The sequence below is a fragment of the Ictidomys tridecemlineatus genome, chromosome 6 (genome assembly GCF_052094955.1).
Source record: "Ictidomys tridecemlineatus isolate mIctTri1 chromosome 6, mIctTri1.hap1, whole genome shotgun sequence".
NCBI lineage: Eukaryota > Metazoa > Chordata > Mammalia > Rodentia > Sciuridae > Ictidomys > Ictidomys tridecemlineatus.
This window is the reverse complement of record NC_135482.1, coordinates 106,285,382-106,297,292: the sequence shown is the minus strand read 5'-3', so window position 1 is coordinate 106,297,292 and position 11,911 is coordinate 106,285,382. Positions and strand designations below refer to the sequence as shown.

Below are 11,911 nucleotides of genomic sequence, written 5' to 3'. Positions count from 1 at the left end.
AGCGGCTGGAGATGTAGTGCAGTGTTAGAATGCTCACCTAGCACGTGCAGAACCCTGAGTTTGATCCCAGCATTCCCCTTTCCCGGCCCACTACCAAAAAACAAAGAAAAAATTTTTTTAAAAATTTCCCCAAAAATATAGATATCTAGACTATGCTTCATCATAGTAAAGGTAATTGAAGGCTTAAACCAGCTAAGATTTACAGATGCCTATAAATGAGATTATAAATAATTAAATACAAAGCTCACAGGGTCATTAGACAGCGAATTCTTTGAGCTGGGGCCACATCTTTCTATCTCCAGAGATTAGAATATGTTAGTTGAATTGATGTGAATTTGGGATATTATGGATGGAAGGAACATTAAGTCATCAAGTTTAACTTTCTTTCAAACAGACACATCTTTTTTTTTTTTTTTTTTTTTTTTGGTACTGGGGATTGAACCCAGGGTGCTCTACCACTGAGCTACATGCCTAGCCTTTTTTGTATTTTACTTTAAGGCACAGTATCACTAAATTGCTGGGTCTGGCCTCAAATTTGTGATCTTGCTGCCTCAGTCTCCCCCACCCATCCCTGTCCTTGGGATTGTAGACATGTACCACCACACCCAGCTCTTCCAACAGGCACATCTCTTTTAACACATAAGAAGACATTCAATGTAGAACGAATTGTAACTGAAAAGACAAAAACTAAAAGCCCTGAATTCTTTCACAGAAAAATGAATATATAATTATATATTTACATATCAAAGTTAAGAGTAATAAACTAGACTGACATGCATTAACAGTAGATTTGAAAAATAATCTTGGATGTAAAAAGAATGTTGCAAATATACACACATTTCTCAAAATAATACTGTATATTGTAAATAGAGATATGTATGTAGTAAAAAACTATGAAAATATAAACAAGAAGGCATTATAGAAAAGTAAAGAAGAAGACCAGAAGAAGATAGTGTAAATACTTCAGTTGTATATATCATGTTTTATACTTTTAAAAGAACAATATGCAAAGATGAAGAAAGTGGGGCAAGTATTAAAGCATTAAATCTGGTAGGCATACAGGTGTCTGAAAATTTATCTGCTGCATTTTACTTTCAAAATATTTCATTAAAAAGACATTTTAAAAATACTCCCTCCCCTTTACACCTGTGATAGCTAACTATTTAATGCCTGTTTAAGTTCATTCCAGCATCAAGGACATACTGCTTTGCAAGACAGAATATTCATTCTATTTATGATCAGCTGTAATTGTTAGAGAGCCAAAAAAGGTCTCCCAAAGAGCAGCTCCGAGGTCTGAAAGGGTGGGGAAACAACCCAATGAGCATCACCACAGAGGAGCCAATCAGCTGGCAGCTAGAAGTTTGCTGGGGCCGCTGTGAGCCAATCATCAGCTGGCAGCTGGAAGTTTGCTGGGGCCCCTTCGGCTGTGGCTCTCAACAAGTACTCTCACACTGAACCAAAATCTGCCTTCCCATTATTTCTACTGACTAGTTGTCATTGTTCTCTTCTGAACACAGAACAATTTGAATCACTCTTTTAAAACAACTCTATAAATACCCCCACATAAGTATGAACATCTCATTGGGCTTTCTTCTGTAGGTTAAACATATACTGTTCCTTCAATTAGTCTTCACACAGCAATGCTTCCAGGTCTTTCTCTTTACGGGACCTTCTCTAGCTAACATAAATCTGCTAGACACCTTCTAGTTAATAACTGTTGGTAAGAAATAGAAATAGAAATAGAGTTCAGGTATCATCAGACAGCACTGACTTCACCAAAACCACTGAATTCAGTTTTGTAGCAGAGGCATAAAACTGCTTATCTAATGTGTGCAGTCAATTAAAACTCCCAAGACTTTTCAAACCAGACCTCTGAGCTTGATGAATTTGTACAATCTAATCTGTAGACTTCTTGCAGTTAAGCTTTAAACTTGATATAGTAATTTAAAAAGTAAAAATTAAACAACAAATTTATCCATCCCTCAAGTCAACAAATTTTATCAACATGAAGCTCAGTGAATATGTGGAGAAATGTAATTCATTTAAATGACAGAAATTAAAATGTCTATGATCTTTCTCAAGTCATTCAACAATATGTATCAAAATTAAATGCATATGCTTTGATCTACTGCAACAATCTTTCCAGACCATTGAGCCTGACATTAGAGGGATATGCAGTAAGCAATTATTTATTTCACAAAAAACACAGGTTTTTACAAGAACAAATTATACATACCAACTTTCTGTTTTAGAACTTTATGTCTCACTTTTTCTTTTCTTATAATGTACGTCTGTTCCTTTTTTAACAAAGAAAACTAGTTATAAAAAAGATAGTGTATGTTTTGACCTACTTACAACCTTCCAAGGTCTTTCTGACTACTGATTCACTCATGAAACAAATAAACTACCCCTTCTAGTTTTGAATCTTTCACGAGAATGATAAGCAAGTCCTCTACATTTTCATCTAAGTTCCTGATAAAAATGTTGAAGAAGAAAGCATGCATACCATTCAAGTTACTCTTTGCATGACTTCTACTAATTTTTCTCTTTGTACTATGACCTGGCATACCATGTCTTCAACATAAGAAACTTTCTCCACTACTTCATAAAAATCAAGTTAGACTGTAAGGAACTTTCCAAATTACCACTATGGCAATCCTATTAGTTTGGCATTCATGAATTCATACCATTTTTTAAAGTAAAAATGTGTTTAAAACACATCCCTCTAAGGTCAAGTTCCATGAGCTACGATGACTAGAATTCACTCTAAAAAATCAGGATGTTCACTTGTCACTATATTTCAGGCACAGATTAAAATGAATCTTGGTTTGAAAATTTACTCCAGTGTATCTTAGATATTATAAATAAACTGTGGCCTAAACAGCCTGGAGTGTGGCCATCAGCAGGCAATGATAAACTGGTTACTGGATTGGATGGAGCAAACATCTCTGCTGGAGGCAGAGCTGGGCAGCTGGTTAAAGCTCCATATCCCCACAGCAAGTTTTATTTATTTAAGTGTCCATGATGAAGGCACGCAAGAAATGTGGACACTCACAGACTATATCTTTAGGGTTCCAGAAAGGATAGAGTTGAGTTTCAGGGCCTCTTGAACTTCAATTAAACCTGCAAGGAAAGACACAGGACTACACTAAATTCTTCACAGCCCTGCCAAACTGTGTCCAAACCCACAATTACTTCTGAATTTACTAAAAGTACTGTGGCACCCTTTCTCAAAGACATCTCAATATTACCCTCCATCTTAGGGACCAGAGTGCCAGAAAAGCTAAATTGTGTATGTCACATGCTCTGCACTGGAGCAGGAATGTCTTCATGTGCTGCAATGAAGTTTACCTAGGTTTAGATCAGTGGTCTTCCCTTCTGGATGAACATCAGAAACACCTATAGACCTTTTAAGAGAGGAAATTTTCAAAACCCAAAGGTTCTGATTTGCTGAATCTAGGACAAGTATCAGGCATCTCTATTGGCTAAAGAGCTCCACGGAGACACTGATATGCAGTCAGTTTTGAGAATATCTGATCTATCAATATCTACATTCTTAAGGAGACAGAAGTTTTCACAGATCTTATTTCCTAACTGTCTTATACTTCCCAATTGTGGATCAATCTCATCATCTCTCCTACCTACTCTTATATTTATACTGCTGATGTGAATCACAGAAAATTTCCCATGATTTCCACTGGAAATTCACATATTCCAATCTCAGCTAAATCCTCAACACTGATAAAAATCCTATGGTTCCCAAGTTAGCTCTTTCTCTCCCATTTTCCACAGTGTCCATTTCAAATCTCTCCTATCCCTTTTCCTTTTCCCTCTTTATCCACACCTTCCTAACAACAATTCATTCTATGTAGCTGACTTCATTTCTTATTTCACATAGAAACTGAAGGCATGAGACTCTAACCTAGCTCTTCTCCTCATCCTCTATCTCTATTTACCTACCAATCTAACTGGACACTCTCTCTCCCTCCTTTCTAACATGTGTTCTCTGAATTCCATTCTGTCATGCCTCTTTGTGAGTCTTAATCTATCAATTATGCTTCCCCCTTTTTCTCATGTCTCTAAACTCTCCTTTATAGGTTCCTTCCAATCACAAAGCTCAGATCTCACTCATCATTAAATTAAAACAACACAAAATAACAAAAACACTTTTCCTTGAACATTTTCTCTATCTTCTCACATTGCTCATCCTTGTCACTGCCAAGCTTCTTAAGAGTTGTTGACATTTGCTTGTACACACAATATAGCATCTACCAATGCTTTGATCAAGGTTACCAATGATCTTTAGGTTACAAAGCCCAAAGGACATTTTTAATATTTATCTTTCTTGGCATTTCTTCAGTATGGGGCCTGGCAGATGATGTCTATTTGGATAAACTACTTTCTTCATTCAGCTTCTGCAACTCCACATTCTTTTGGTTTTCTTTTACCTTCCGTGGTTGATACTTCTTCCTTTCCTCTTTAGGTTTTCTCTTTCTCTGTTCATTCCTTCCAGAGTTTGGTTAATTTTCCTTAATCTATACATATTCCCTGGTCATCTTACTCATCCCTATAGTTTATATTGCCCCATATTTTCTAAAAACTCCAAAGTCTTTGTCTCTAAACTACTTGCCTAAGCTCCTGACTTGTATATCAAATGCTGTACATCAACCACCAGGGAACCTTCCATTGTCCCTATAAAGACCAAGGCCTGTTTCTACCCATATCCTTTAGTCAACTAAAACAAATAGTCCAGAAATGTGGGAGTTACCTTTTCTGCCTTATTTACCTACCCCATCACACACATTAATTCAAGCACCAAGTCCCACCATTTTACATACTCAAGATCTCAAAACTGTCCCCTTTGCCTATATACAATAGATATCACTTTGGTTTAGGCCACCCACTATGTCTCAGTTTAATTACTGAAATAATTTTCTAACTTGATCTCCATGCTTCAAACTGTGATTCCTTTAAATAAGAGTTTCTCAGCCTTGACATTATTGATATTTGGGGTTGGATAACTCTTTGTTCTGGCAGTCCTATATATTGTAGGATGTTTAGTATCCCTGGTCTCTATCTAATAGATGACATTAGCACCTTCCAACCCACCATGTGACAATCAAAAATTTCTCCAGTCATTATTAAATGTTTCCTGGTAGGTAAAATCACTCCAGTTGAGAACCACTGCTTTGAAACCTTCCCCACAGTATGGCTTGATGAATTATTTTTCTAAAATTCAAATCAGATCCATCACCCTCTTGCTTAAAGTCTTACAAGGATTTTCTACCATTCCAGGGAAAGAAAATCTTTTAGTTTAGCTTATAAAGCCCTTATAAAGTCTGGCACCTGCAAACTCTCTGGATCAACTGAATTCAACTAAGGTTACTGAATAAAATTATACAACCACCCAGTGGTTCTGATATAAACTCCCGCAAGCTCTCCCTACTGACTACTTTTTTAGCCTCCTGTTTCACCATTCATGGTAATTTTCTATTCAATCTGAAATTCTCTCAACTTTCTATATTCTTTTCTTATATCCAGACTTTGGCCCATGCTGTTCCCAAAGCCTAGGATGTCCTTTCTCTATTCTATCTGTGTCTAGCTTAACTGACACCTGCCTTAGGAGGTGTTATCTTTTTTTTTTTTTAAGAATTTTTAATATTTATTTTTCAGTTTTTGGAAGACACAACATCTTTGTTTGTATGTGGTGCTGAGGATCGAACCTGGGCCGCACGCATGCCAGGCGAGCACGCTACCGCTTGCGCCATATCCCCAATGGGATGGTTTTTTACAGTAGGTTTTATTTGGAACTCAAATTATGGAGATCAATATGAGCTCTACTTCAGAGGTCTGATTAAAAATAAAAAATCAAGTTTTCAACAACCCATTTCAGAAAAACAGTCACTGAGGTAATAAAATCAAAGGGGGCAAAGGCTTTTTTCTATCTTCCTCTATAAACAGAATCCTCCAAACAAGATCCAAAAAATGTTCCAAAGTCAGACACAGTTATTGTCAGAAATAAAAGATGGTTTGGTACAAAGAGTCAAAACTATAAAAACACAAGCTGAACACAGCTTATTTTACTATAAACAACTATGAGAATTATACCTGGAACGTACATGGGCCACATTTAACTAATCAGTTAGAACCAAGAAAGAATTCCATGTACCATTACCAAACAAAAGTCGTTTAAATGTCCAGTATATGGAAATGAAATGAGTTACAGTCTGGGATTTACTTTGAAATACTTCACCAACAACAATAACAAAAAGGAGATAGACTATGTGAGGTAAATCTTGATAAATATTGAAGCAGGATGATGAGCACATGGGTTTCCTTATATTAGACTCTCTACTTTTTTGTTTGAAACTTTTCTGAAAAAAAATTCAAAGTCAGAGTAAAAATATTAGAAGCCAATCTCATCTACAAATGTTAACTAAAATATTTCAGAGAGCCACTTACTTTAAGTAATATTTGTTATAAAAATACAGCACAACAGGTTAATCTGAACAATACCTCCAAGTTTTCTGTAATGGGATTTATTTTTAGGTTTTGTGCACAATGAGCAATCTAATAGGTCATTTTTAACTTAAATCTAAAATTAAATTGAAATTTTAAACCTACATAAACTCTAAGCTAAGTAAGAATTTTGAAGGTATATTTTAGACTGTTCTTTAAATCAAAACAAGCAATGACTAGTTTTGTGTAAGATACTGTAAGTAGCTGGGCACGGTGGCAAAGGCCTGTAATCCTAGTGGCTCAGAAGGCTGGGGCAGGAGGATCACGAGCCAGCCTCAGCAAAAGCAAGGTGCAAGCAAATCAGTGAGACCCTGTCTCTAAATAAAATATAAAATAGGGCTGGGGATGTGGCTCAGAGGTCAAGTGCCCCTGAGTTCAATCCCTGGTGCCCCCATCCCAAAAAAAATATAGTGTAAGTATAATTATTAAAAAAGTCAACAATGTTTCTAATTTGACATAAAAAGCTAAGCCAAACAAAATCACATCAACAAAGTTGAGCAGCTCCTGAGACTTATAATGTCCATTTCAGTCAAGATGCACATCTTTAAGCCCCCAGGGAAAGCTTTCTGAGTTATAATGCCAGGGATTCACTTGAAGAGTAGCTCTCTTTTACTCCTCCAGGAATGCTAAAGAAGTGCACTGAGAGGCCAGGTAGAAATATGCCAAAATAAAATCAGCATGTCGACATCAGTAAAAATTAATACAATTAAACACTGATGTTTAACTATATAAGTTTTACAGATAGGAAGGTTCAGATCAGAGATCATCTTACCTGCAAAAGAATTCCCATAGGTCTAAATTTTGAATTCTCTGAATTCTTTTAATTCGGTTACGATCCATTGTTTTCCCAAAGAGACTGGCAACTTCATTATATTCATGTGTTTGATTGTGCAGAGAAATAAGCTGGGAAGAAAAGAGTACATGGTTTTGTTACACTCCTTTCTAATTTCTTCAAGGGATAGATAGTCAGACCTGCTCTTACCTGATATGGTACTTCAGTATTCACATTCTCCCAGTGTGGTGGCATAGGGATAGCCTCATTTTCACAGATATAACTTAAAACAGCAAAAAATAAAACAAAATATTAGAAGCTGATTATAATTACTGCCAGTAATTTAGTATTTTCTCCGAAGCTAAATTTTCATGTTCATGGTATGATGACAAATGCAATAAGTGCAACCATTTGTTTCTTTATTTAAAAATATGTATTGAATGCTCACTGTGTGCTGTTTTTCAGGTATTAAATAGTAAACTTTGATGAAAAATATCCAATCTTACACACCAATAAATTTCAAAAATAATTATATAGTTCTGTCTTATTTTAAGTTTCTAAAATTTCTTTAAAATGTAAGGAAGATTAGAGAAAAGGTATTTCTAAGGAAAAAAATTAAACTCCTGATAGGAAAAAAAAAAAAAAAAGCCTAAGCTCTTATTTATATTGCCTACTGAATAAAAGTGAAACTCTATCAGCCATTTATGTACTCCAAGATCTGAGTCAAATCTAAAATTCTCTTTCGTGATCCACATTAATTCGCTTACTGCAGTCAGAAATCTTTTTAAAACTAAAGTGTCCAAACCACTGGATGTGAGCAAAGAAAGATAGTGATGATGGGGTGTTTAATAGTAAATGCTAACACTAGTTAGCATTTACTATTAGTAATGCTAATCCTCTCTGGTGATTGAAATAGAAAAAATTTTAATGGAAAAAATTAGTTTCAAACCTATCTTTAGTTTATTTTTTCAAACTCATTTTAATTTTAGGAAAAAAACAACATCATTAAAAATGACTGTGCATAAAGAAGAATGCAGTGGGAAGTGTCCCTCCACTCCAGTCCTTGTTCTATCCAATTCTTTCTTCTTGCTTACGCCAAGTAATTACTGTTTTTAATTGTTTGTTCTTTTGGAATCTCTTTAGGTAAATATAAGCCAAATTATTCTTTCACACAAATGGCAGCATAAATAGCCTACATTTCTGCATCTTTTTATCCACTTAATCTGAGATCTTTCCATATCAACACATAGAAAGTATTCTCATTCCCAGGGCCTACAACAGAGTTTGGCATATGGTAGACACTCAATAAATACTGGTTGAATAAATAAAAGCACTCTAAATATTTTTCAGATGCCCAGCATTCCACTGTATGAATGTGTGTGTGTGTGTGTGTGGTTTATTTATCCAGACTCCTATTGATGATATTCAGCTTGTCTTTCACTTTTTGCTACTGTATTAAGAACTCCACAAAGAACAAGTTTGTCTATTTATCACTTTACATGTCCGTTGGTCTATCTGAAGAATAACACTTTGAAATTAAATTTTTGGTCAAAGTATATATTTATTCATGATTTTGACAGATACTGTGCAAATGCCACCTTATTAACATTCTCACAAGAAATATAGAGAAAGCCTATTTTCCAAAAACCTCTCCCAAAAGGTGTGATATTAAGCTTTCAAATTTCTGTCAATCTGATAGGTTTTTTTTAAGCCTGATATTGATTTGTATTTCTCTTTTGTAGCTGTGTGAATGTTCAAATTCTTCATCCATGTTGGTCTTAGAGAATTCTAAAATAACTCTAAATTAGTTCTTTCACTATAACAAGCAAAAAATTTTTCCTAAATGTCTTAAGTATCTTTTAGCTAGTAAAAACAGACAAAATTTTATAGCCCAAAGCCTGAATTAATTCCTTGTCAATAGGAGGTATAAATTATTTGCTTTACCTGAAATAAATGTTTAATAGTCTTCAATGAACATTTCTATGTCAGCACCTGACCTTCATCACTCTATTTTTCCTCTTTAATTAACCCTCCCCTTTTATTATTATCTTGCATGCTGTCCTCCATTCTGTTTAATTAATTCTCTCCCTCTCCTGCTGTTGTTATATTATTTGTACAGTGTGGATAACACAGTTTTTGACCCCAACTTGTGCTTCTTACCCCCATCAAAGGCATACCAGATAAAACACACCCAATAATATTTTCCATTATAATGTCTCATATTTCTCCCAGATTACATGCTCTTTGAATATAAGCAATTCCTTTTTATATTCCTAGTACTAAAGAATGTGACCATGATGTAGGTGGAAGAAAAATATTCTCTATATTCCATAGATGTATTAGCACATTTATCAGATAAATATCTGAATAACTTTTAAATCATAATGCAAATTATAAGTCACAAATACTGAGAAACGAACTGATAGAAACTTAAAATATTTATTCCTTTGCCCTAATTCTTTCAATTTCTTTCTTTTGCTCAAATCCTTTCAAAAATTCTCCTTGGAGGAAGCAAACAGGTATTTTGTACAATTCACATGCTACTATTTTAGTTTTGTTTTGTTTCATTTTAAATTCTTTGAAAAAAAAGAATTTCAGTATTTGCTTAAGGAATCATTTTAAAAAAAAAGGAGACATGCTCTAAGGTTTTTCCCTTCAACTACATTCATATGAATAACAAATATTTAATCTGGCATGTACACCTCTTTTTTCAGATTATGTACAGCCAGAGAGAGCAAAAAGAAAATCTTCAGTGTAGATCCAGGGAGTAGTCCTGTTGCCCCGTTGTGCAAACATTTTCCTTAGGTCTCTTTTAATTGCTAAAGACTTGAAATTACTTCTAAGGGTTGCCTAGTAGAAATCAGTGGAGATACAAAGTGGGCAATTACCCAGGACTTATAACTCAAATAAGTGGATGGTTCTGTTGAGAATATCTTTAGTTAAAATTCAAACTTACCAGTGTATTATTTTAAGGGTTTATTACAAAGGCCATAAGACATTTTGTAACTACTGTGCACACTATTCTCAAGAATTGAAAACAATAAATAAACAACAAAAGGGGGAAAGAATAGAAGAAATGATGACAGAAGATGATTGGCTATTTTATCAACAAATGAGAGACTTAATATTTAAAAAGTCAATTTAATATATAAAAAGTCATTTATTGACTCACAAAACATTGTTAGTCTATGCGTTTCTCTATCAAATGGCAAAATACCCTTTCTGCCCCATTCTCTTTACAATACCTGAAAGCACTGATAGAAAAAGGAGCCCTTTTTATTAAGCGCTGCTTTCCAGTGGTGAGATTCATTTGCTTCATTTCTGTACACAAAGACAAAGATATTAGATAAGCCATAGAAACAAACTGTGCTATAAAATATCACGAAGATTAGTAGTCAAACTACATGATGACCAGGAATCATGGAGATATGGGAGCAGCTGACAAGCAGAGTATATTAAGATACTTTACCATGCATCTATACATCTTGTCATAAAGGTGCTCTTCAGGGGAGCACAGCTTCATTGCCTGACCTAAGCTCATAACATGCTAATTTTATATACTGCTCAGTATGCAGGGTCTATTCCTTTCTGTACTGTGCTTAGATTATATTGACAATAAAATACAATAGTTCTAAGTTTAGGAAAGTTAAGAGTACTAGAAAAAGAAAGAAATTATCATATTAAACCTTCTGTTTGGCTTATTAAATGGAAAAATATACTTTGATTTATTTCTCCAAGAATTTTGGAAATGAGAAAAGAGATACATTACCATTATAAAACTTGCACAACTCACAGAATTTCAAAAATTTGTATATTTCTTGCCTTCTCTTTAAATTGTATACCTAAACCAAAAAAAATAGAAAACCTGGCGAGACCCAACACATACTTATATAACCAATTCTAGTGATAAAATATTAATTAATAACTAAATGTATCATTTTCTTCTTTCATCTATATGTCAGCCTTGGCAATATTTACCAGATCCATGTCTTCATTCCCACATAAGTCTTAATTCAAGATTCTAGCCAGGTTATCTTGTCTACTTGACAGCATTTCATTCCTAAACAAAGAGTTCACCCACCCAGGCAAGTGCTAGTGTAAAGTTTGTCCTGGCTTTCTGTATTCTCCTAGACTCGGTACATACTGTCATCATTACAGTTCAAGGGAAAAAGCAAGATCTTCTCAGCACATAGTGCAAAACCTATGGTGCCATCTTCTTAAACCATCTCATTTTGAGTTTACTTTTCTCAGTTTATAGAGAGAAGCTGAGTTGACTAGTAGCAGAATGGTTGGGGCTAATAACTTTGAAATAGTGTACGTTAAGTACTAATAACTATCTTTGAAGTACTATCACTATATAGATGGTTGGGGAACTTGAGTTATTAGTATATGTAACTCGATTTGTTTGATAAAGATATTTACTTTTTGTGATACTGGAGATTGAACCCAGGGGTGTAACACTGAGCTATAACCCCAGCCCTTTTTATTTTTGCGACAGGGTCTCACTGAATTGCCCGGGGTTGGTTGGCCTTAAATTTGAAATCTTCCTGCCTCAGTCTCCAAAGTTCCTGGGATTATAGATACGTACCATCACACCTGGCAAGATATTTTTTGATAAAC

General features: G+C 34.7%; 1 protein-coding gene across 1 annotated transcript in view; it reads right to left on the bottom strand.

Moving 5' to 3' along the window:
* The window catches only part of Parp11 (poly(ADP-ribose) polymerase family member 11), a 90,914-nt gene that overhangs the window by 38,679 nt on the left and 40,324 nt on the right, over positions 1-11,911 (bottom strand). The window contains 5 exon segments of the mRNA XM_078015388.1: positions 7,292-7,422; positions 7,502-7,574; positions 10,537-10,612; positions 11,061-11,088; positions 11,090-11,133. Of these exon segments, the coding sequence (XP_077871514.1) occupies positions 7,292-7,422; positions 7,502-7,574; positions 10,537-10,612; positions 11,061-11,088; positions 11,090-11,133 (352 nt within the window).